Genomic DNA, 23066 nt, shown 5'->3' on the forward strand with positions numbered 1-23066 from the left:
GGTGGGAGGGGGAGAAGTAGCTGGGGAGAGGCCATGGGATGGCAGGTGCAGGGGGAAGGGGGGAGAGAGAGAATAGAAGGTTCCCAAGGCGGGCCAGAGTTAGCCTGCCTAGCCCTCCCTGAGGGCTCTTGGTTGGCACAGTGGGTGGGTCAGCTCCTCACCGAGGAAGGCAAACACTGACTCTGCCCGACTGGGTGTTAGGGCCAGTCAGGAGTGGGGTGGCAGCACCACCTGCTGGGAGAGAAGGGAGAGGCTCAAGCTGGCCTGCTGGGAGCCAGAGCTGGGGCCCCTCCCCTTCTACCTGAGCCCTCCACTTTCCTCAGGCCCAGTCCTGGCCCTAGCCTGGGCTGAGCCCCTCCACACAGACGCTCCCCAACCCTCCGGTGTCTGGACAAGAGGGCAAGATTGCAGTGTGCCTGGTGCTGATGTATACCCACCTCCACCCGGGCCCCATGCCCTGACACTCACATTTTGCCCAGAGCCTGGCTTTGAGGCATTGCTGCAAGGAGCAGCCCCTACTGAGGAAGCTGGTGTCCCCTCTAAGCCCGTCACTCAAGTCAGCTGAGAAAGTGACCTGGGAGGCTCCCAGCCTCCCCCAGGGGCGGTGGAACTTTTGAGGCCTTCCAGTGAGAATGGCCCTGAGGGATGGGGGCAGAGGAGCGAGATAAAAGGGGCTGTGCCTGCTGCCCTCCTGGCCCTGTGGGTGCTGGGGAAGGCTGACCAGCAGTGGAAGAAGCTGGAAGGGGCGAGATGTCAACTCAACAAATATTTAATTATAAAGTTAGCATTTACAGAGCACCTGGAGATTGGCAAAGCGCTTCACACCTGTCACTTCATTTGACCTTCACAACTCTGTGAGGTGGGGATTGTTATCACCCCCATTTTACAGATGAGGAAACTGAGGCAGAGGTGCAGTGACCCGAATCACTCAGGACCACTTAGTATCTACAAAACATGGCCTAGACCACAGCAGCGGCATGGTAGAGCAGGTTCAAGGGCCTGTGAGCTGCCTTAGTGTCAGAAGCTACCATCACATCCCACCAGTGCTGAGCCTGACCAAGTCACTCACCACAGCCCCAAGCTGCTAAGCCCAGCTATGACTCACAGAGGGGTCCTCGTGCTGACGAAATTCCAGGCCAGCGATGCCCGGAGGACCCAACCGGTTTCTGGGTGCCCCAGAGCTCCCCAAAGGGCTTGGGTTTGTTAGCAGAGGCAGGGGTCTATGGGTACAGGATGCAGCATGCTGTCTTCGTTACATGGAAAGCTTCAGGGCTCGGGAGGATGAAGAGAGCAGTGACACCCAGAAATCACAGGGATGGAAAAACCACAAGGCATCAGTTTTTAATGAGAGGTCATGCATTATTTTGTAATGATTTAATAAAAGTAGCTTACTCTTGATGACAGCTAAATTCATTATTGAAAAACAAAAGGTGTGGCAGCCTGGTGGGACAGCGGATTGAGCACCAGCCCTGGAGTCAGGAGGACCCAAGTTCAAATTCGGCTTCAGACACTCAATACTCACTAGCTGTGTCCTTCAGTAAGTACTTAAAGAGGCCTGCTCACTGAATGGGCACTACCTCCCACTAAGTGAGTACCTGAAAAGGCCTTAGCCTAAAAGGGCCAGAGTCTCCCATCGCATCCTGGGTCATCTCCAGTCATCCTGACAAATATCTGGTTGCTGACCCAGATGCTCTGGAGCAGAAAGTGAGGCTGTTGACCTTGCACAGCCCTCCCTCCCTCACTCAAATCAAAGTCAACTGCAAGTCATGTCATCACCTCAACCCTAACGTCACGGTCCTCTTCTGAGAAATGGACAAACATAACTTACTAGCTATGTGACCCCTGACTGCCTCACAATGTGTGTTCATCCTTCGTTGCCAAAGAAGACCATGCCATCAGAGGAATGATGACATGACTTGCACTTGACTGTTTTGAGTGAGGGAGGGCTGTGCAGGTCACCAGCCTCACTTCTCCTCCAGAGCCCTCTGAATCCAGTGACCAGATATTCTTTAGAATGACTGGAGATGACCCAGGATGAGGCAGTTGGGGTTAAGTGACTTGCCCAAGGTCACACAGCTAGTGAGTGTCAAGTGTCTGACGTGAGATTTGAACTCAGGTCCTCCTGACTCCTGCACTGGTGCTCTATCCACTGCACCACCTCGCTGCCCTCCTCACAATGACTGCCTCACAAAATATAAACAAATAAATGATAAAATAAAAAAGGTGATGGTTTAGCCACAGAACTTGTGCCCTAGGAGGGCACTTCCCAGCACAAAGGCCTGAGTCCCAGGACCGGATCGTTTTCCCTTCAAAGACTCCTAGAAGGGGCCCTGGGCCATGACTCCAATTCATCCATTTATTCAGTAAATCATCATGGAGAAAACACAGTGCATGGTGGAAGAGCGCCAGGACCTGGTTCCTGCCCTCACAGAAATCACAATCTAAAAGAAGGGGGAAAGGCAGACACGCAGACACACAGACACACGGATACATATACATACACATAGAGCAGACATTTAAAATAACTTGCACGTCATCCTTGTGCAGGGCCATGCCAATCTTCTCTGTAGTTCCAACATCAATTATGTTACTAATCAGAAGTGAGAGTCAACTATCCAAAAGCCCGATCAGACAAGGAAGAGTGATTTCTGATAGAGGTGGATGCGCCAAGCAGGAGGCTGCTCAAGGGGACAAATGCTGGGAGGGGCTAAATGGGAGAAGTCCAGGTGCTCCAGGCCAGGAATGCCTAGCCAAAGCCCACAGGACTCAGACTATGACTAACTGTGTGAGCCTGGAGCAAGTCACAGCTTCCTCCTCAGGAATATGAGAGCAACACTCACATGGCTGACCTTATAAGGAAGGAGAGTGTGAGTAAAGAGCTTTGGAGGAAAGGCTGCCTCCACCACTCAGACCAACCCCTTGAGTCCACCTGGAGGGGACTTCCCAAGTCAGCTACTGGCTCGAGGCTCTCACCACTGTCCTGTGGGTCAGTCCCTCTGGTGTTTGAGGAGGGGTGTGCACTGATGACACGTCTGGCCCAAGGTGGGGGCCCTGAGCCCTGGTCATCCTGATTAATGCTGGCTCTCTGTCTGCTCAGTTGCTTCTCCAGTGGGCAATGAAAATAAAACTAGGCCCATCTTAAAGATAAGGAAACAAGAGACAGGACTTGGCCAAGGTCACACAGCTACACTATCAGAGCAGAGACTCAGCCCCGGTGCCCCAGGCTGGGCTCGGCTCTGGGTGGTCAAGGATGGCAGAGGGCAGTGACCACAAAGAGAGGCCTCAACAAGGGCCGGTTGGCCTCTAAGGAGCAGGCCACTGAGCACACATGCCCAGATGAGGGACCCGGGGACATGTGGCCCACCCCCCCCATTTGTCCTTGCTCTGGTACACGAGCAGTGGGGAGGCCACCATGGGACCTGTCTTCTTGCTGCCAACACCACCAAGGGGCAGAGGGGCTGGGGCCAGGCTGTGGCTGGAGGCTCTTTTCAAGACGACCACCACAGAAAGATGTCACCAGGGGGCGCCCCTCTCCAAGTTCAGATTTTAATTGGAAACCCCACCATGGAAAGGCATGTGGTATTGCCCCAGGAAGCTGCCTGCCAAACATCTTCTGGCCAGGAGGAAGAGGCAAAGGAAACTCTCCTGAGGTGGGGGCCCTGCTGGTCCCTCCATGGGGAGAGAAGTGGCTGCAGCCATGTCAGGTTCCCGGCCCACTCAGGGGAAGGGCTTTCCAGGCTGGTATCCCCGCTGCTGCAGCTTCCGAATCAGCTCCAGTAAATTCATCTGCAGAGTCAGCTCCTGTTACCACAGAAAAGAGCAGCAAGTCAGGGCTGAAATCAGACCTCGCTCTCTTCCAGCACCTGGTGGGGGGGATGAGGGGGGCACGGTTTGGGGGGGTGCTGCAGCTTGGGGGGGGCCGCGGTTTGCGGGGAGAACTTGAGAACGTCCAGCTCCTGGCAAGGCTTTGGTTCAAAGAACCCAGAGGCAGGGGCTCAATGGGAAGAGAACTGGACGGCTGAGGCCTCGACTGGCCTCTGTGTTGTCCTGTATTTATGCCTATTTTGTCAAGCATTTTCCAATTCTGTTTTAGTCGGGTGGGGGCAGGGAGTCTGACACCTCTGACCTAAGTGATGTCAATACAGAAAGGGGGGAGGGAGGCACCGTGCTAAGCATGCTACAAATATGCTCTCACTTGATCCTCACCACCCTAGAAAGTAGGTGCTGCTGGGGAAACTGAGGCAGGCAGCAGTGGGTCACACAGCTAGCAAGTGCAGAAGCCTTATTTGAACTCGGGTCTCCCAGACTCCAAGCCCAGCCTCCTCTATCCACGGCTGCCTCAAAAGGCATCAGCAAACTTTTGCTTAGGAAAAAAAAGTAGTGTCCTATAAACCTGCAGATGACCTAGAAATGCCAAATACTACTGCTCTCATCTCGGTGCTGTGACCAGGCTGTCACATGAGTCCAAGGCAATACCCAGCTCAGTCGCCATTTCTGAAACACCTGGTGTCCACAAGGAAGTTCCTCTTCTAAGGAGCTGGGATCCAAGGGGGAACCGAGCCTCCCGGATCCCAGTTCCCTGCCCAAGGCACCCCTACAAGCAGCAGGGAGAAACATCAGGGCCCAGGAGAGGCCAAACTCAGGGGCTGGACCCTGGAGCAGACAGGCCAGGCTCGAGCTAGAACGCAGTGTATACAAGGTCAGCTCCAGGAAGGCCCAGGAGTGCCCCGCCTGTGGCTGAGCGGTCCTGCCAAGACCTCCTTTCAGGATATAAGCTCATATGGATGAACTCTGGGACGCTATTTAACCCTGCAAAAAGCAATGATTAATACGCTATTTTGCTGCCCAGGTACCTTCCTTTGATTCTCTTGCAAAACCTGTTTAGACAAAAAAGAACAGGGCCCCTCTCCCCACTCTGTACTGTCCACAAGGAGGCCAGTCTCGTTAGGTGCCCATGGACTGCCAGAGGCCTCCAAGGGGCCCGTCAAGGCTGCGGACCTCTGAGGTTCTTGTGCGGTGAAATCACCATAACGCAGCGTGATGGTGTGTGGTTAAGGTCCACAGGGCTGCCACCTGTGAGGCCAGTGTGCTCATGCACCAGGCTGAGGAGTCAGCCTACACACACCTCTTCCATGGCTCTGCCCAGCACTCGAAAACACTTCTGAGTGGCAGAGCTGAGGTCTGCACCGGCATGGCAGCCCCAGGACAAAAGCAGGGGCAACACTGGTGGAGGAGGGGACGGGGCAAAGTTCTCCCTGGACAAGCGTCCTCTGGTGGAGGAAGATGAAGGGAGAAGGGGAAGGCTTCCCTAATAGCAGAGAGAATGAGAGATCTGTAGTTAGCTACCAGAGCCATCCCACAATGACACAGTCCTTAACAGCCCCAGAGAAGCAAGGCTCAGCCAAATCAGGTAAAACATTGGTGGCCCCCCTTGATCCCCAAGGAGATAGCTCAGACTTCAGGCCAAGAGCCTGGGAAAGGAGAGGGGACACAGCAATTCTGCCAGCCCAGGGTCCTCAGGTCACATCCTGGGGATCATGTGTAGCACTCTGCCTTTCTACAAGCATCTTGTGAGCCACCAAGTGCCCAGTCTTATACCTTCTGAGAATAGCACGCGCTTTATAATTTGCCTCACAAACGCTAGCTCACTTGGACACTGAGGCAGATACTGATGAAGTGACCAGGTCACCCAGCACTGAAGATCTGGGACCAAACTGGAGCTGACTCCAGGCCCAGTGAGCAGCTGCCTCTGCCCTCGGTCCAAAGTCACAGCACCACTCAGTGGGGGCAGCAGGAGTCAAACCCAGGCCTTGGCACTCTGCCGGGTTGTCTCTCCTGATGAAAAGGAGACAGCAGAGGCTGAAGGCAAGCAACATGCCCCAAGAAGGGAAGAGGCCTGCCCAAAGCCCCAAAGCCCTGACCTGGGGGTTCGTGGTGACATAAAAGCCCGTGACACCAGCTTTCTCCAGGGTGCTCTGCTGATCCACCACTTTCTGGTCCAATTCCAGCACAATTTTCTCATCCATCATTCGCTGCTCCTCTCTGATGCGATGCTCCACAGCCTACGGTAAGAGGAAGACATGGGTGAGGGAGAGAAGCCAGGACCCTAACAGAGGCCCCTGCAGTTGGCAACAACATTACAAAGGGGGATTAAAAATGAGGAAACTGAGGCCCAGAGAGAGGCAGCATGCCCTGCTCTGCTCACCTAGCCAGACTCCGGACCCAGCTGCCTCTATAGTCAATACCCTCGAGCGTAAACAAAGGCCCTGCTGACCAAGGCTGAGCAACAACCAAAGCAGGCACGTTCTCAACTCCTCCAGCCCAGCCCCAGGACACAGCTCTGTGCCTGGGCTTTTGGGCTTCTCTCCACCACCCTGGCACCATCACTGATGAAGGAGGACCAGGTAATGGGCAGGAGTGCCACCAACACCCAAGGGGCGGAGCCGAAGGCCCACAGGAGAGTACTCTGGAGAACAAAGGGAGCTCATCGGGGCTGGCAGAGGCAGCCTCTCTCCTCGAGTGGAAATTGCCTCCCCCAGGGCCCGCCTCCGGTGGTCAGGAGGACAGCGCTGTCCACAAGCAGTCGAATGACCACATCTCCCCTCCCCCCAGTAAATCTTACACTCTCATTGCCTCCAACTGCAGCTCCAGCCTGGGAAGGGTCCGAAAGGGAAGGAGAGCAGCTCAGGGCTTGGCCCTGGGGACAGAGGGCTGCAGATATGCCTGTGACCACAGACCACAGCAGAAGAACTAAAGGCCTGGGTGATCCCAGGCATGCTGCCGCACAGACTCCCTTCCAGGTACCCCATAATCCTTCACTGGATTCTCATTGGGCAAAAAACCCATAAAACTCTCCTTCCTGTTCTTCCCCCACAGGACTGGGGATAACCCCTCCCTGCCCCACCCCCATCTTCTCCTCTTACCTTTACCTTCACAGACCTGCTGCAAAAGCCAGGCCTGTACCCTGCCACATAAGGCTGTCTAGCTCAGGTATCTGAGGGGCCTCCATGAGGCTGGGAGAGCAACTCTGCACAAGGTGACAACAGGGGAACAAGGCAGCGCCCTGCCAGAGGTTGGGCTCAAGAAGGCCCCCCCCAGAAATGCCTGCTTTCCTCAGTTCAGACCATCCCAGAGGCAGAGAAGTCACTGACCTCTCCCCAACGGCCTCCAGCCTCACCAGTGAAATGTGGCCAGATCCAATTGCTCTCAGCCCAGGAAGGGGACAAGCTCTAAGCAAATGACTCTCCAAGTCACAAAATGCCCAAGCTGGGCAGGACCTTCTAAGGCACCCCAGTCAAACCCCCTCATTGTACAGATGGGGAAGTTGAGGCCCAGAGAGGAAAAGGTCCCACAACATGTTCATGGCAGAAGAAGGAACCAAAATCAGATCTGACCCAGCCCCGGACACTTCCCACCACAATCCCACAACAGTCTAGACCCAATGGAAAACAGGGCAGCCTTGGAGACCCACTGCTCAGGGAAGGTTTCTTAGGAATCCCAGAATGCCCCCAGAGAGGAAGCCCCATTCAAAGACTGCCCTCTCCCTGACACACAGCTTGTAAGCGAGCAGTGCTGGGGTTCAGACTCCCAGGACCAAAGAGCAGCAGGGGCAGATCCCTGCGCCTACCGGAACCAGGTTCCAGTCAGGAGCCGCCTGCCACAGACATCCGTGGCAGCCCATCACTCACCTCCTGCTCTCGCTGCTGGGCTGCCCGCAGGAGGGGCAGGTTGTGGGGCCGGCAGGCCTGCTGGGCCTCCTTGTGCTTGTTCAGCAAGGTCTGCTTGAGCACTGTGGGGACAAAGAGAGAACCAGGGAGCTGGGCTCAGGCTCCTATCCTTCCCAAGGAGCCTTAGAGGCAGAGGAGATGATGCCCCTACATGAGACTCACCAGGGTCACCAAGCCAGGAGGTGGCAGAAGCGGGGACTTGAGGCAGAGGGGAGGAGGGAGGCAGGAGACCAGGAGGGCTGTGACACAGCCCAGAAGGAAGCCCAGGCACGAGGCCTGGAGGGGAAGAGGCCAGTGGTGAAAGGCTGGAGGCAGGGACACCAATTCTGAAGCCCTTACAGTGGCCCAGGCAGGACCAGCGAGAGGCTGAGCACCGCCAGGAGCCACAGGTGTGGACACCACGAAGACAGAAAGCAGGTTTGGAAACTGTCCGGGTAGGAGGCAGTTCGGTGGGAGGCCACAGTGGGGAGACCCCAAGCTCGGATCTGGCCTCAGACACTCCTTAGCCGGGTGACCCTGGGCAAGCCACCTGCCTCCCCCAGCTGGGGTGAGGATCACAGGAGAGGATATCTGTAAGCCTCGGCCAACGCTAGCTATGGTGGCCATCACTACCGGTGGTATTATGGGGGTCAAGGATGACCCACACCGAGGCTGTGAATCCCGGGGAGGAAGCCCTTGGGGGAAGGAGCAAGGTTTAGGCATCTCCACCTCGGGGCTCTCAGCACGGAGAATCCCCCTTCCCAACCCCGGAGCCTGCTGGGGGCCCCGGGGCTCGGCGCTCACCTCGGTGCTCGCTCTGCAGCTTGAGCCGCTGGTTGTACAGGCTCTTCTCCGTGAGGTGCTGGATTTCCAGCAGCCCCTGCACGATCTCAAAGACCGTGCCATCGATCAGCACCAGGGCCAGGTCACTGAGCGTGGCGTGGGACAGGCGCTGCTGGAAAGAGCTGCGGGGAGAAGGCGAGGTCGGGGTCTGCGGAGCCGGGCCAGGGGCGGGGGGCCCGGGGAGCGGGGCACGGGGCACTGGGTGCGGGGCACGGGGTGCGGGGGTTGCGGGGGCGCGGGGGCACAGGGCACTGGGCACAGGGTCACGGGGCGTGGGGCACGGGGGCACGGGGCCCGGGGCCCGGGGAGCGGGGGGTGCGGGGCACGGGGCACGGGGTCACGGGGCGTGGGGCACGGGGGCGCGGGGCCCGGGGAGCGGGGCATGGGGCGTGGGGTGCGGGGGGTGCGGGGGCACTGGGCACGGGGTCACGGGGCGCGGGGTGCGGGGGCATGGGGCGTGGGGCACGGGGCGGGGGGTGCGGGGGCACTGGGCACGGGGTCACGGGGCGTGGGGCACGGGGGCACGGGGCCCGGGGCCCGGGGAGCGGGGGGTGCGGGGCACGGGGCACGGGGTCACGGGGCGTGGGGCACGGGGGCGCGGGGCCCGGGGAGCGGGGCATGGGGCGTGGGGTGCGGGGGGTGCGGGGGCACTGGGCACGGGGTCACGGGGCGCGGGGTGCGGGGGCATGGGGCGTGGGGCACGGGGCGGGGGGTGCGGGGGCACTGGGCACGGGGTCACGGGGCGCGGGGTGCGGGGGCATGGGGCGTGGGGCACGGGGCGTGGGGCACGGGGGCACTGGGCACGGGGTCACGGGGCGTGGGGCACGGGGGCACGGGGCCCGGGGAGTGGGGCGCGGGGGGTGCGGGGGCACTGGGCACGGGGTCACGGGGCGCGGGGTGCGGGGGCATGGGGCGTGGGGCACGGGGCGCGGGGTGCGGGGGATGCGGGGGCGCGGGGCACTGGGCACAGGGTCACGGGGCGTGGGGCACGGGGTGCGGGGGCGCGGGGGCACGGGGGCACTGGGCACGGGGTCACGGGGCGTGGGGCACGGGGGCACGGGGCCCGGGGCGCGGGGTGCGGGGGGTGCGGGGGCACGGGGCACTGGGCACGGGGTCACGGGGCGCGGGGGCATGGGGGCATGGGGAGGTCGCCCTGCCTGGTCAGGAGCCCCGGGCAGTGGCGCGGCCAGGCGGCACGAGAGGCCGGGCGGCGCGGACCTCTCTCCGTCCAGGCTAGGGTGGACCCGGGTGGACACTGGGCCGAGCATGGCCGCTCCTGGGCCGGGGCCCTCCCACACCCGGAGCTCCTCCCCAAGCACACGGTCCCCGCCATCCCCGGGACCCTCGTGGGTCAGGCCCCCTCAGCCCCGGCGCCCCGTCTGGCGCTCACCTGGGCAGCTCCTTGACTAGCCCCTGCAGCGCCGACAGCAGCTGGTAGTGCCGCTCCTGCTGCCGGGTGCCATCCGCCGCCTCCTCGTAGCCCCCCGCGTAGCGCTCCATAGCGACAGCCGAGGGCCCGGCTCCAGCCCCGAGCACTACCGCGCAGGCGCAGCGACACAGCGAGGCTGTCCAGCCTTCTCGCGAGGGCGTTTTAGTCCGTCTGCGCCTGCGCGGCGCAGCGCAGACGTCTCGGTAGCTTCCTGCGCAGGTGTGGATCCAAAAAGAGGTCAGCCCTTTCTCCGCCCCGTTTGCGCAGGCGCAACCCACAAAGGCGTGGCTGCGCCCCTCCCACAGAAGCCCCACAGAAGCCCTCAGAAGCCCTGCCCTTAGCAACTAGAGCCCGCCCCCTTCCTGAGGCCCCGCCCCCTTCCGCCGGCCAGCCCTCTTCCAGGAGCCTGACGTCATTCACTGAAGCCGCGCTGCGCACCTACTGTGTGCGGGGCATTGCGCCGACCAGGGCGCGCAGTCCCGGCCCTCAAGGAGCTTGGACAGGAAAGGCCGGGAGGGTCCGGCGGCGCTTCGAGGGCGCTGAGGAGGCGGGCCGCTAGGGGGCGCCCGAGTGCTCTGTGCGCGCCTCCGGGAGCCGGGAGGAGCCGAGTTCGAATCCAGCCTCAGACGGGGCGGGAGCGGGCGGGCGGGGTGATCCTTGGCGGGTCGCTCTGTTTCCTCATGCGAGGAAATGGCCAACCTCTCCAGGTTCTCTGCAAAGGAAACCCCGGAGAGGGTCAGCAAGAGTCTGACCCCACTGGAAACAACTAAGCCACATGGATGGCATGTCAGGCATCCAGGACAGCCTGGGCAAAGGCCCGGAGATGGGAGACTGGCAAACAGGAGAGCAACGAGCAGGATGCTGAAGTCATTTATGATGGGGAGAGTAGGAGAAAGGTGGGACCCTGCCCTGCCCACAAAAGCAAACCCCCTGGGAACTGGGGGAGGCACAAGCACCTGCCCTCGGAGGTAGTCTCCCCATTTTACAGAGGAGGAAACTGAGTCTGAAAGCTGGGCAGGAACTGGCCTGGGATCCCAAAAGTCAGGGTTTGACCCTGGCTTCCTAATTCAGGACCTCGGAGAGCATCTAGCCCAACCTGTCCTTGAGCAGTCAAATCAAGGCAGAAAACAAAGTGCATACTGTGTGCCAGGCACAGTTCTAAGCACGGGATAAAACAGTAAAAAAGCCCAAGGTGGTTCCCGCTGTAACTTGGCCCTGACTCTGGGCTCCGGGGCCGAGCCGACAAGGCCCAAAGATAGCGACTAGGGCTGAGGCTGGTTCCCAAACAAGGCCAAGGCCTCTGGCTGACGCATCCTACCGGAGCTGGGATGGCTCCAGCGGGCCAGAGGCTTGGAGCCAGGCTCAGAGGCCACTTAACTGTGTGGTCTTGGACAAATGACCCCAATCAGTAAAATGGGGGTGATCACACCTGCACCTCTCCTGCAGATACCTGCTGTTAGGTTCCAGTAAGATATAGTGTGTGATGTAACCAGGCTGAGGGGGCTGAGTGAACCTGAGCCATGGCTGTGAGTTCTAATAAACATGGCCAATATTTACACAGAACTTTAAGGCTTTCAAAGGGAGTTACAAATTTTATCTCATTTCATCATCACAACAACCCTAGGAAGAAAAGGCTGTTATGCCCCCATTTTACAGATGAGAAAACTGAAGCTGACAGAGGGGGAGTGACTTGCCCAGGAAGTGTCAGAGTCAGCAACCCCAAGAGGGTCACAGACATCACAAGGTCGTGTCTTGACTGGCCAGTGATTCGGATTTAAGTTGGACAAAGTCTTCAGCCTCACTCTCTTTTCCAGAGTCTAGGAAGGAAGAAGGGAGGAAGGAAGGGAGGGAGGAAAAAAAGAAAGATGGAAGGAAGGAGAGAAGGGGAAAAGGAAGAAGGAAGGAGAGAGGGAGGAAGACAGACATTTATTATTTACATACAAACAATCATGCTAAACACAGAGGATGCAAATAGAAAAATCAGAAAAGTGGGACTTTCCCATTCCCCAGGGGGAGATGACAGGGATGGGGGCGTTTCAGCTGCAGGCCAGGTAGAAAGGTTCCTGGTGCCCAGGGATGCTCACACCTCTCTTTGAATCTGCTGCCAACAGCACCATGGACTTTGATATCTGAGTCTTTAGTCACTGTGGCTTGAGTGGAAGCCAGGGCTGCACCATCCACATTGCTGCTCCCCCATCCACAAGAGAAAGCTAACGACTTCATAGGCTGTACTGGGATCAGGGCTGGTGGTCTGGTGTGGGCAAGGCCATTCCTGGGGCCTGAAGGCTTACCTGCCCATCAGGGGTCAGTGTTCATGTTGGAGAGGAAGGCAGGCCTCCTTCTGCGTCACTAGAGGCCAGAGTAGTCTGGGGAGGCAGGGGGACCCTGGGGTCCAACAAGGGCTGCTGGTCAGGGGTCAGTACTGGTAGTGGTGAGGAAGGTGGGCCCCTTTCTCCACTAGGGGAGTGGTAGCCGCTGTCAGTGGCTCATGTCGGTGTGGGCACCATCCTGGCAGGGCTGGGTTGAGGCTCCTGTGGGTCTTGGCTGAGGCTCCTGTGGGGCTTGGCCCTGGCCCAAGGTGGGCAGCTGTTATCAGGGTCCTTTGAGTGCTGATTCCTCAGAACCCTCCTGTGGCTGAGAGCCCACAGCTGAGAAGCTTCTTATAGAGATCATGGCAAGACCATCCTTCAGCCTCTCTACTTCCCCTGCACACACCTGGTCCTGAGAGGGTAGAGAGGAAGCAGACAGTCTCTAGACCTCTTGTCCCCTTCTTCCCCCAGGGAAGGTCAGATGGCCCAAGGGTCAACCTCCCTCTCCTAAGGGTCTGGGGGCAGGAGAGTGAGGAGGATCTGTGCACATTTAGGGTTAGGGTTAGGTAGGCATGCACAGATAAGAGCATGTCCCTCTGAATGTGAGTGAGTGTGATTGTGTGTGTACAGGGGCCAGGGGGAGCCCCCTGTGCTTAGGAAGGGTTTGCCTATGGGGAAAGGGGACTATTTGGGAGAATGTCATTGCCGTGGGAGCGCGTGCCTCTCTACGCATGGGAGGTGTGTTTGTGAGGGACAGAGCAGTGGGGGGGATGTCACTATATGTATAGGGACAATCTGTGTTTGGAGAATGAGTGTATGGTTAGGAAGTGTAGGCACCTGTGTGTATGTCTGGGGGAGGATGCTCAGGGGGAGGGGAGTGTGTGTGTGTGTGTGTGTGTGTGTGTGTGTGTGTGTGTATGCCTATGGTGTGGGTGTATAACTGGGAAGAATGGGGAGGTCTGGGGGGTAGGATGGTGTTAGGGATGTATATGGAGGGAGCGTTTGTATGTGGAGTGATGTGGAGTGCGCATATGTGTGTGAGGAGAGTGTATATATGTCTGAATGCATGCAAGGTTTGATCTGAAGGATCACGGATTAATGATTGGATGGATGAAAAGCCAAGCAATGTTTGGTGTATGGGGAGAGGAAAAGCTGTGTGGAGTGGGTATGTCTGGGATGTGTAGGTATGGGGCATCTATACTGTGGGGTGAGGTGGGTGGAGTATCTACCTGTAGCAGCAGCAGCAGCAGCAGCAGCAGCAGGAGCAGCAGCAGCAGCAGTAACAGCAGCAGCAGCAGTAGTAACAGCAGCAGCAGCAGCAGCAGGAGCAGCAGCAGCAGGAGCAGCAGCAGCAGCAGCAGCAGCAGCAGGAGCAGCAGCAGCAGGAGCAGCAGCAGCAGCAGCAGCAGCAGGAGCAGCAACAGCAGCAGCAGCAACAGCAGCAGTAACAGCAGCAGCAGCAGTAGTAACAGTAGCAGCAGCAGCAGCAGGAGCAGCAGCAGCAGGAGCAGCAGCAGCAGCAGGAGCAGCAGCAGCAGGAGCAGCAGCAGCAGCAGCAGCAGTAACAGCAGCAGCAGCAGCAGCAGGAGCAGCAGCAGCAGGAGCAGCAGCAGCAGCAGCAGTAGTAACAGTAGCAGCAGCAGCAGCAGGAGCAGCAGCAGCAGGAGCAGCAGCAGCAGCAGGAGCAGCAGCAGCAGGAGCAGCAGCAGCAGCAGTAACAGCAGCAGCAGCAGCAGCAGGAGCAGCAGCAGCAGGAGCAGCAGCAGCAGCAGCAGCAGCAGCAGTAGTAACAGTAGCAGCAGCAGCAGCAGGAGCAGCAGCAGCAGGAGCAGCAGCAGCAGCAGGAGCAGCAGCAGCAGGAGCAGCAGCAGCAGCAGGAGCAGCAGCAGCAGGAGCAGCAGCAGCAGCAGCAGCATCAGCAGTAGTAACAGTAGCAGCAGCAGCAGCAGCAGGAGCAGCAGCAGCAGCAGCAGTAATAGTAACAGTAGCACCAGCAGTAGCACCAGCAGCAGTAGCAGTAGCAGCAGCAGCAGCAGGAGCAGCAGCAGCAGCAGGAGCAGCAGCAGCAGGAGCAGCAGCAGCAGCAGCAGTAGTAACAGTAGCAGCAGCAGCAGTAGCAGCAGCAGCAGCAGCAGTAATAGTAACAGTAGCACCAGCAGCAGCACCAGCAGCAGTAGCAGCAGCAGCAGCAGGAGCAGCAGCAGCAGCAGGAGCAGCAGCAGCAGGAGCAGCAGCAGCCGCAGCAGCAGCAGCAGCAGCAGCAGTAGTAACAGTAGCAGCAGCAGCAGCAGCAGGAGCAGCAGCAGCAGCAGCAGTAATAGTAACAGTAGCACCAGCAGTAGCACCAGCAGCAGTAGCAGTAGCAGCAGCAGCAGCAGGAGCAGCAGCAGCATTTACATGACCCATGAAGGGTTGCAAAGCCCTTTACAAATATTCCATTCTCTTCTCACAAGAACCTGGGTAGTGGATGTTATTCTGATCCCCATTTTACAGAAGAGGAAACTGAGAAACAGTCAGAGGTTAACTGACTTGGCCAGAGTCACCTACCAGGCCAAATTTGAATACGTGTATGCAAATGTGGAGACCTGGGATGGGACAGTGGCATTTCTCATGGGTAGATGTCTTGTGTGTGTGTGTGTGTGTGTGTGTGTGTGTGTGCGTACGCATGCGTTTGTGCATGTCTGGAATGTGTGTATGCAGGAGGTAGGGTCTGTGTACAGGGAGCATTTTTCTGTTCAAGTCTGGGGAAGGCAGGGATGGTATGTGTGTACTGTGTGTGTGTATCTGGTATGTGCGTATGTGTATCTATGTGTCTGTATGTGTCTGTATCTGGCACATGTGTCCTCCTGGGAGCTATCCATAACATATGCACATGCCTGTGTGCTGGAGGAGGGGGACCTGTGTGTGTGCGTGTATCTGTCTATGGGCTTGGGAGCATGTCCAGCCCCTCCCTGAGCCAGGGGAGGGGAGGAGGGAAGGGAAAGGGGTGGGCTTGGGGGAGTGGAGAAGGCTGTCTCCAGACCCCACAGGCCTCCCGGCTCCTCCATTCTTTCTGTTACAGAAAATATTTGCTTTTTTCCAGGACTCGTAATTTTTCTCCCTTCAATAACTACCAGATGTGGATTCTGTGGTCCCACATCCCTATGGCAACCAGAGGCCCCCACCACAGGGCGTCCCATCAGGCCTGGCTGGCTGCGGGCATCAGCCTCTACTCTGGCCCATTTCCTGCCTCCATCCCATCCTTCCCCTCCTCCTTCTCTGTCCCTCACCCCCAGATTCCAGGCTGCAAGGACGGGCCTGGGAGCTAGGGTTCAGGAAGATCAGGCAGAGCTGGGTGGCCTTTGCTACTCCCTCCTCCCACCCGTGAGTGCCTCAGCTCGGAGTTGTCCGTGAAAGTCCAGACAAGCAGAGGAAGATTGGGTGATCTTCCGGGCTAGCCCATGTAGAATCTGGGTAAACACCAAGCCTAACTCCCTAAATAATCAGTTGTGGGAGGAGAGGCTGAGTTGGCAGTGCCTGAATGGAGGTGCCCAGCAGGAAAGGGAGAGAGCAGTGGCAGCCCAAGTGCAGAAGAAAGCGGAGCTTGGGCTGGGAATGCTGAGGGTCTGATCTTGAGAACTCCCAGCTTTGGATGGTCGGAAGCCAAAGAGGACCTTCTTCTCCCAGAGCCTGAGTGGGGCAGGGCAGAGCCCAGTCGGAGAGATTCAGCCACCCTCGGAGATGGGGCTGGATCCCCCTGAAGGCATTCCCTGGGAAGGACCACAGCTGTGGAGGCGGGATCCCAGAGGGGCCGCCCTCTCCCCGCTTTGTCAATTCCATCAGTGTCTGTCCCTGAACAGACCAGGTGCTGAACACATGCTTGGTCTTGGCAGAGGGGAAGAGGGGGGATGGAGAGACACAGGCCTCCCATCCCCAAGGGTGGTCAGTCCGCTCTGCCAGGGGCTGGGGGAGCCAGGCTGATGATGAGGATGGTGGGGGTGAGAGGTAGGGGATGTCACTGTGGGAGCAGAGCTCAGAGGGCTTCCTGGAGGCTGGGGAAGGGGGAGAAGAGAAAGGGAAAAGGTCCACTTACCCTCTCCCTGACCCTTGCTCTGCATTTCTCATTTTCCCTTCCTTGGAGGGTCCCCCTCTGTGGATTCATGCTTCCCTGCAATAACTTGTAAGCTTCGTGCAGTGTCTGTGTCGCCCAGTGTGAGGTAGGGTCTGCTCCCTACAAACATCCCAGAAGAGGGATATTCTGGAAGCTCTGGCAGTGACCAGAAACCGGACTCTCCCCTTCTCTGTGCCTCAGTCTGTTCTCGGATCTACATCACCTGGCATTTGAGAGGAAAGCCCTGTGGAATTCTTGGTCCCACAATATGCTGCCTGATTATTCCTGTGTGAGTCCTCTTCCTTCTCTGAGCCTCAGTTTACCCATCAGTTACTTGGGATTATTATATTGGACTTCAGAGGACCTGGAGTCAAAGCCCAACTCTGCACCAACGCTACCAGTAATCTTGGGCAAGATACTGATTCTCTCAGGGCCTCAGTTTACCTATCTGTAAAATAAAAGGGTTGGACTGGACTCTAGGGCTGAATCTCTGGTTTTTTGACTCTGACCTTTAAGTCATTCTGATTTTTAGCCTCAGGCTCCATTGGAAGGTCAGTGGCCAGGGGGCATGTCAGATCACCTATCATTTTAGGAATTTGAGTATTTCAGTTCCTGGAAACCAAGGCCACCTGGGTCACACATTCTGAAGCATCAAGGCCAACCCCATCATTTTGAAGATGAGGAAACTGAGGCAACCAGAGGCTAAATGACTTGCCAAGGTCACACAGCAGGCTCATTCAAACTCAGGGTTCTTTTCACTGCCCCCCCACCTTTGCCTCTTACAGTCAGGAATCGAACCACACCTTCCGGCCCCAAACACAGGCTCCTTTCCCTGTGCTAGGTTGTGATTGTGAACGAGGAAAGACAAGTTAAGCCGAAGCCTCTCTGTGTAAGCCCCAGAATGCCAGGCTGAGGTGGCTTCGGCCTTTACCTCGAGGTTGTTTGGGGAGGACCCTGGAGGGCTGAGGCAGGGAAGGAAGCAGAGCTAGGGGAGGGGCCAGCTGGAAGGCTCCAGGACAGTGGGAGGGCCTCCCACCCCACCCCTCTTCCCCAGAGTCTAGAAGCTAGGGCCCAGCAGGGGCAGGGGGCTTCCTGCCTAAAGGCAAGGAAGGACAGTGCAGAGGACAGTGGAGCTCTGTGCTGGCTCTCTGTACTGGGGAAACCTCAGAAACTGAATGTTTGCACTGGAGGAAGCTGAGCCAGGGCCAAGTTGGGCTGGGCGGCAGCTGCCGCAGTCTGGAGGCCCATGCAGGGGTGGCGGAGGAATGCAGAGGGGCACAGCAGGGCACAGCCATCACTGGCTCCTCCAAGCTCTCCTCTCCATCTCTTCTCCATTTAGAGCTGAAAGGCCCCTTAGTGACCATCAAGGTTGACCTCCACACTTCACAGATAGGGAAACTGAGACCCAGAGGAGTTCAGTGACTCTCCCAAGATGACAAAGGCAATATCAGAGGCAGAATTTGAACCCAGGGCCTCCGAGTCCACAGCAAAGCCCCCTCATTTCATAATTAGAACCACATAATCTGATGCTAAGAAGGGTCCAGCTCATCCAATCTCACCCTGAACACTAATTCCCCCCATCACCCCAAAAAGCAGCCCCCCAGCCTCTCCTAGAAGTGTTCCAGGGATGGGAGCCCGCTCCCCTGTGGGGCCACCCACTCTGCTTTGGGCCAGCTCTTGGTCTGGAGCTAAAATTGGGTCAAAATCTGCCTGCCAGCTGCTCCCAACTGTCCTTGGGCTGGCCTTCTGGGCCCGAGCAGAGAGTTAATCCCTCCTCGGTCCTTTCTTCTTTTGGCTCAGCATCCCCAAGTCAGAATCCTAGCTCCCATGACATGTACTCCAAAAACTGGTCCCCGGGACGGCAGGGCCAGGGAGGCACGCAGGCAGGACATGGTCCAAGCTCCAGGAAGATACACGTCTTTATTAAGAAAGCTGTAAGCAAAGACCTCCCTGCACACCTGTCGGAAACCCCTCCTGCGGGGTCTCTCCGCCGGTGGTCCCTGGCTCCACCAGGAGCTAGCTCATAAATACACCTGTCCTCTGGACGTGGCCACAGGCATCTCCTCCCGAGTCCACTGAAGAGCAGTCAATACCAGCTTGACTGCAGAGGAAGGCGGGGCTGGGCGCAGTGCTGGCAGCTAGCACCGAGCAGGGGGCAGACAGAGCGAGGGGGAGGGGACCAGCCACAGGGGACAGGAACAGCTGGGCTGGGCCAAGGCAGGCAGAGGGCAGGAAGCAGTTTCAGGAACACAGGAGGGCCAGCTCTCCTCCAGGAGGGACAGTCAGCTAGGCTGGAGTGCTCCTGACCTTGGCCTAAAAAGGGGTTCTGCTGCTTTGGGAACTTTTCTGGCTTTGGCCAATGAAGAGCCAGACTGGCCAGGGCTCTCCTGGCTTTGGCCAATGAGGGGCCAGTCTGGCCAGGGCTTGCCTGCAGGCTGGGCCCAAACCCAAACCCAGCTACAAATTACAGACTACATCAGAGTAACAAGGATGTCCCAGAGAAGACAAACAGGGATGCTGTCCTAATAGCCCGGCTCGGGGTCTGAGGGCAGGGAGGAGGAGGATGGAAGGGTGCAGGTAGGGCCCTGGCCTCCCTCCCCCCAGCGGTGCCTATGGCGGGGAGGTGACAGCCTTGATCTGCTCCCCACTACCAGCCTCCCGGCTCTTTTTCCGGGGTGGTTTCTGGATGGGGGTCTTTTTCTTGGGCACCTCGACGGGGCCGGATGGCTCCTGGTTTCCTGACCTGCCAGTGTCCAGCTTCCCGGGCCCAGGTCCGAGAAGGTCCCCAGAGGCGGCCAGGGTCTCCAGGCCAGACGCCTGGGGTTTGTGATGGGCTGGGGAGGTGGAGGGCCCAGCCTTCCGGGAGCCAGGCAAGCTGGAGCGCTTGGCCTTCTGAGGCGGGGCAGGCTTCTCCCGGTGGGGCTGGGGGGCTCCCAGACCGTTCTGCTGGGTGCCCACCTCCCCCCGGCCGAGACTCCCAGTCTTTTCCTTGAGCTGCATGGCCAGAAGCATGGCTGCCTCTGGAGACAGACGGGAGGACAAACCCTCAGCCCGGGGCCTGTCACCTGGGCCACTGGCCTCCAGCTTCTGCAAGCTGGCATCCATGGGCTCTGAGCTCCCGAGGCCTCTTTCCCGTGCCCGGGGGAGACCCTGAGCCAACGACTCCTCACCACCCCCAGGCCGGCCCTCGGGGACACTGGGGGGCTTCTGGCCCTTGTCCAGGCCCCTGGGGCTGCCCGGCTCCTCGCCCCGCCCGCGGAGGCCAGAGGATGTCTCACTAGGGGTCCGTTTCCTTTTGCTCAGGCAATGGTTGACATCAGGGGCTTTGCTGGAGGCAGGCAAGGAATTGGACTGGTGGGAATTGTACCTCCCATGGATCCAGGACACCTTTGGCTTGGTGGAGGGGTCTGGGGGTGGGGGCTTTCTTCTCTCAGGGGACGGGGACAGGCCCTCCTCTGCTCCAGGCTGTTTGGTGAGACGGGCCACACGGGCATAGAGGGCCGCTGCTGGGAGCTCTGGGCTCGAAGCTGACCTCTCACTGTCCGAGGATCCCAGTAGCACTGTCTCCCGGCTGTCAGCGGCCCTGGAGGGGCATGTGTTGGCATCTTCCCCCTCCCTGGGCCCAGGGACCACAGGCACCTCAGCGGGGGCACCAGAGGGCTCTCCCTCTGGACTCTCAGGCACCGATTCTGTGAAGGAATGGGCAGAATCTTCTTACTTAAAACTGATAATTCAGAAGCTTAAAGAATGACGCATCTTGAAGGCCCTTAGACCCTGAAATACTGTAACTGGGAAAGGCCTAAGGATGTCAGGACTGGGGGGCGTCTTAGAAGAGAGAATGTAAGAGTTAGGAGAGGCCTCGGAACACAATGCCAGAGTTGGAAGAGAATGCTCTCTGGGAGAGGCCTTAGAGCTTATTTTCAAGATAAGGATACTGAGCCCTAGCATGGGGCAATGATTTCTCTATGCTTGCATGCTGAGCTGGTGGCTGAGGCCCAGGGAGAGCCTGTTCCTCACCTCCTAGAACACAGCTGCCAACAACTCTAGGGCTCTGGACCCCTAGCCTTCCATGCCTCTGTCCATGGCACCACTGCAGTTCCCAATGTGCCCAGGGATGCCTCTGTCCACCCTCTCTCTCATCTCCAAGTCTCTGATCCTTCCTGGGCAGGCTCCTGAATCGCTCCCTATCACGGTATTTCTAAGGACCCTCCCTGCAGGCTCACTTCTGAAGTTGGACACTTCTCTTAGAAGACTTTCCGTGGGCTGGACAATGGATGTGGCACCCCAGGAAGAAGACCCCCACCCCAACCCTCCCCATTCCTGGCTCTGAGGTTAGAGACTGAGAAGGGAAGGAGGGGAGGGGGCCCAGAGGCAGCTGAAGAAGCAGAGCAAGCGCTCGAGGGCTGGGGGCCCCCCATCTCTGACACCAAGGAGAGGAATCTCCCCCTGAATGACACTCCCCCTTCCACCATTCCTTTCCAAGAAGCAGGCGGTCAGATGCTGCTTAAACACCCGTTTCCAGGCAGCTGATTCTGGGAGAGGTCTTCGTGGGAATCACCTCAGTCTGCCTAGCAGGGGCACCTCCTCAGCATCACATCTCTCCTCCTTCAGAGGAGAATGCTACAAATACAATAGAATGCTTAGACCACAATTTTAGCATCTCCCTCCTCTTCCGGGCCTGAGTGAGAAATTCCATTTTGCCCTAAAAGTGGTGAGTTCAGCAATATCCACACAGGTCACAAATAAAATTCTCATATTTGGAAAAAAAAAATAGCTCTTTAAGGTTTTCAAAGTGCCTTGAGTATGTTCTCTTACTAATCCTCACCACAATCCTGGGTGCTGGCGTTATCCTCACTTTACAGATGAGGAAACTGAGGCAAACAGAGACATTAAGTGACTTGCCCAGGGTCCCCCACCTCTTCGGTGAGCGTGTGGACAATCCTGACCCAGGTACAGCAGGCACACAGCAAGGGACTAAATAGGAGAAGCCCAGGTGCTCCAAGCCAGGAATGACTGGGCAAATGCCACTGACCTTCATGCGGCACACAGTATACAGGACCCTCATCCGTGGTGTCGAAGGACGAGAAGGACGCCCTCGAAGACCAAGATGGGGAGGGCGGATCCAGGACGGAGGGCGGTTCCAGAAAGCTGCAATTCAGGGTGTTCTCTGGGTCATGATGAGCCACTGGGGAGATAAGAGGGGGCAGCTGCAGCCCTCCCCAGCACACCCACACAAGCCCCTCACTCCTACTGTGCTTCTCCAGCTACCCTGACAAGCCAGAACCAGGGTTGCTTCTGGCTGCCAAGAAGGCTGGGCCCCAGAGCGGGCCTGAGGGGGTCTACACAGGCCCTAGCTATCTCCACTGCCACAAGAGGGACCTGGCCCTGGGGAGACTGCCTCCAGAAGAAAATTTTTCATTTGTTTCTTGTCTGGCCCAAAGGCTTAACTTGGACTACCAGTGACAAACACACAGCCAGCCAGTCAACACATGCTGAATACACCAGGCTCTACTAAATGCTGGGGGTCATGAGAAAAGCCAAACAGGTCTGTCCTGGGGAACCATGGCAAGGAGGGAAGGTGAACTGAGAGGGAGATGCTCCTTGGTTTCTTGGGAGAAACTGGAAGGGCTCTAGCACCTGGTGCTGAGAAGGGGAGGGGAGGGGAAGTCTGTAGAGACAGTCAGGAGAGGGAGCCTTCTGGGTGAGGAACAGCAAGGAGGTCTATGGAGCTGGACCATAGCTGTGGAGGGGAGGTGAGCCCAATAAGATGGGAAGGGGAGGAAGGCTGGAAGACCTGACATGCTACAGGTTTGATACCAGTGGTAACAGGCAGCCACAGCATCCCTGGACTTATTAGTCCAGTGTCCCACCTCACTACTCCTTACCCTTTGTAAAGATAAAGGAAACAAGCCAGCTGACCCTGGCTGGGGGGCACTCATTCCACAGGATCCCATTTCAGGGACCCTCCACCATCACTCAGCTTGAGAAGTCCCAGAGGAGAATGGACTAAAAATTCATGTTCCACAGATCTGCCCTGCCCCAAAACTATGGAATTTCCATCCAGGTGAGCCTTCAGTTCACCTGACTTCCATCCCTGCCTCCCTCCCTCTTGTCTGTCTTTTTCTCTCCCTCTGTCTCTCTCATGTTCCCTTCCTCCCCCTTTCCTTCTCCCTCTCTCTTTCTCTCTCCCTCTCTCTCCCTCTCTCTGTCTCTGTTTGTCTCCCTCTCCTTCTCCCTCTCTCTTATCTCCACATCCCTGGTGCCAAGCCTTGTCTGTCCAACCACCAGTACATCTCTTAAATCTATTCCTTCTCATTATTCCGCTCTCACCACCCTCGGCCAGGCCTCCCTGGCCTCAGTAGCATGTACATAACACGTCCCTACTGGGATCCCCGCCTCCCCTTTCTCCCTTCTTTAGTGTGTCCCTCACAAAGTTCCAAACAAGCCTTTAAGCACTCTTGGTGGAGCTGGGAAATAAATGGTCTGGTCATTCTGGAAAGCAGTCGGAGCTCTGCCCCCAGATCACTAGATAGTTTCAGACCTTCTGATCCAACAGGACCACAACGGCTCACCAGGTGAGGGGTGTATGTGATTGTGATGAAATCCCACTGACAGAAATGAGGAAGAGGAGGGGGTCAGAGAAGCCTGGGAAGACTTGTAGGAACTGGTCCAGTCTCTGCTTGCATATC

The 23066-nt window shown here is 57.8% G+C and overlaps 2 protein-coding genes and 1 non-coding gene across 3 annotated transcripts in view; all 3 read right to left on the minus strand.

The window, feature by feature from the left end:
- Nucleotides 1–2342: 2342 nt before the first annotated feature.
- Nucleotides 2343–10147, minus strand: LOC140498899 (protein DGCR6-like). The gene is made up of 5 exons (XM_072599657.1): nt 9940–10147; nt 8511–8671; nt 7689–7789; nt 5922–6062; nt 2343–3801 (listed from the first exon to the last, which is right to left on the minus strand). Exons 1-5 carry the CDS (start codon nt 10047–10049, stop codon nt 3718–3720), a joined length of 597 nt encoding a protein of 198 aa, XP_072455758.1. The 5' UTR covers nt 10050–10147; the 3' UTR covers nt 2343–3717.
- Nucleotides 2502–2604, minus strand: LOC140502888 (U6 spliceosomal RNA). The gene has a single exon (XR_011966616.1). It is a non-coding gene; the product is annotated as a U6 spliceosomal RNA (small nuclear RNA).
- An 8131-nt stretch (nt 10148–18278) lies between the features above and the next one.
- Nucleotides 18279–23066, minus strand: part of LOC140498900 (scavenger receptor class F member 2-like) — a 33281-nt gene continuing 28493 nt past the window's right edge. Inside the window, 2 exon segments of the mRNA XM_072599658.1 lie at nt 18279–20066; nt 21410–21562. Of these exon segments, the coding sequence (XP_072455759.1) occupies nt 18988–20066; nt 21410–21562 (1232 nt within the window). The 3' untranslated portion in view covers nt 18279–18987.

This window comes from Notamacropus eugenii, chromosome 4 (assembly GCF_028372415.1).
Source record: "Notamacropus eugenii isolate mMacEug1 chromosome 4, mMacEug1.pri_v2, whole genome shotgun sequence".
NCBI classification, from domain to species: Eukaryota; Metazoa; Chordata; class Mammalia; order Diprotodontia; family Macropodidae; genus Notamacropus; species Notamacropus eugenii.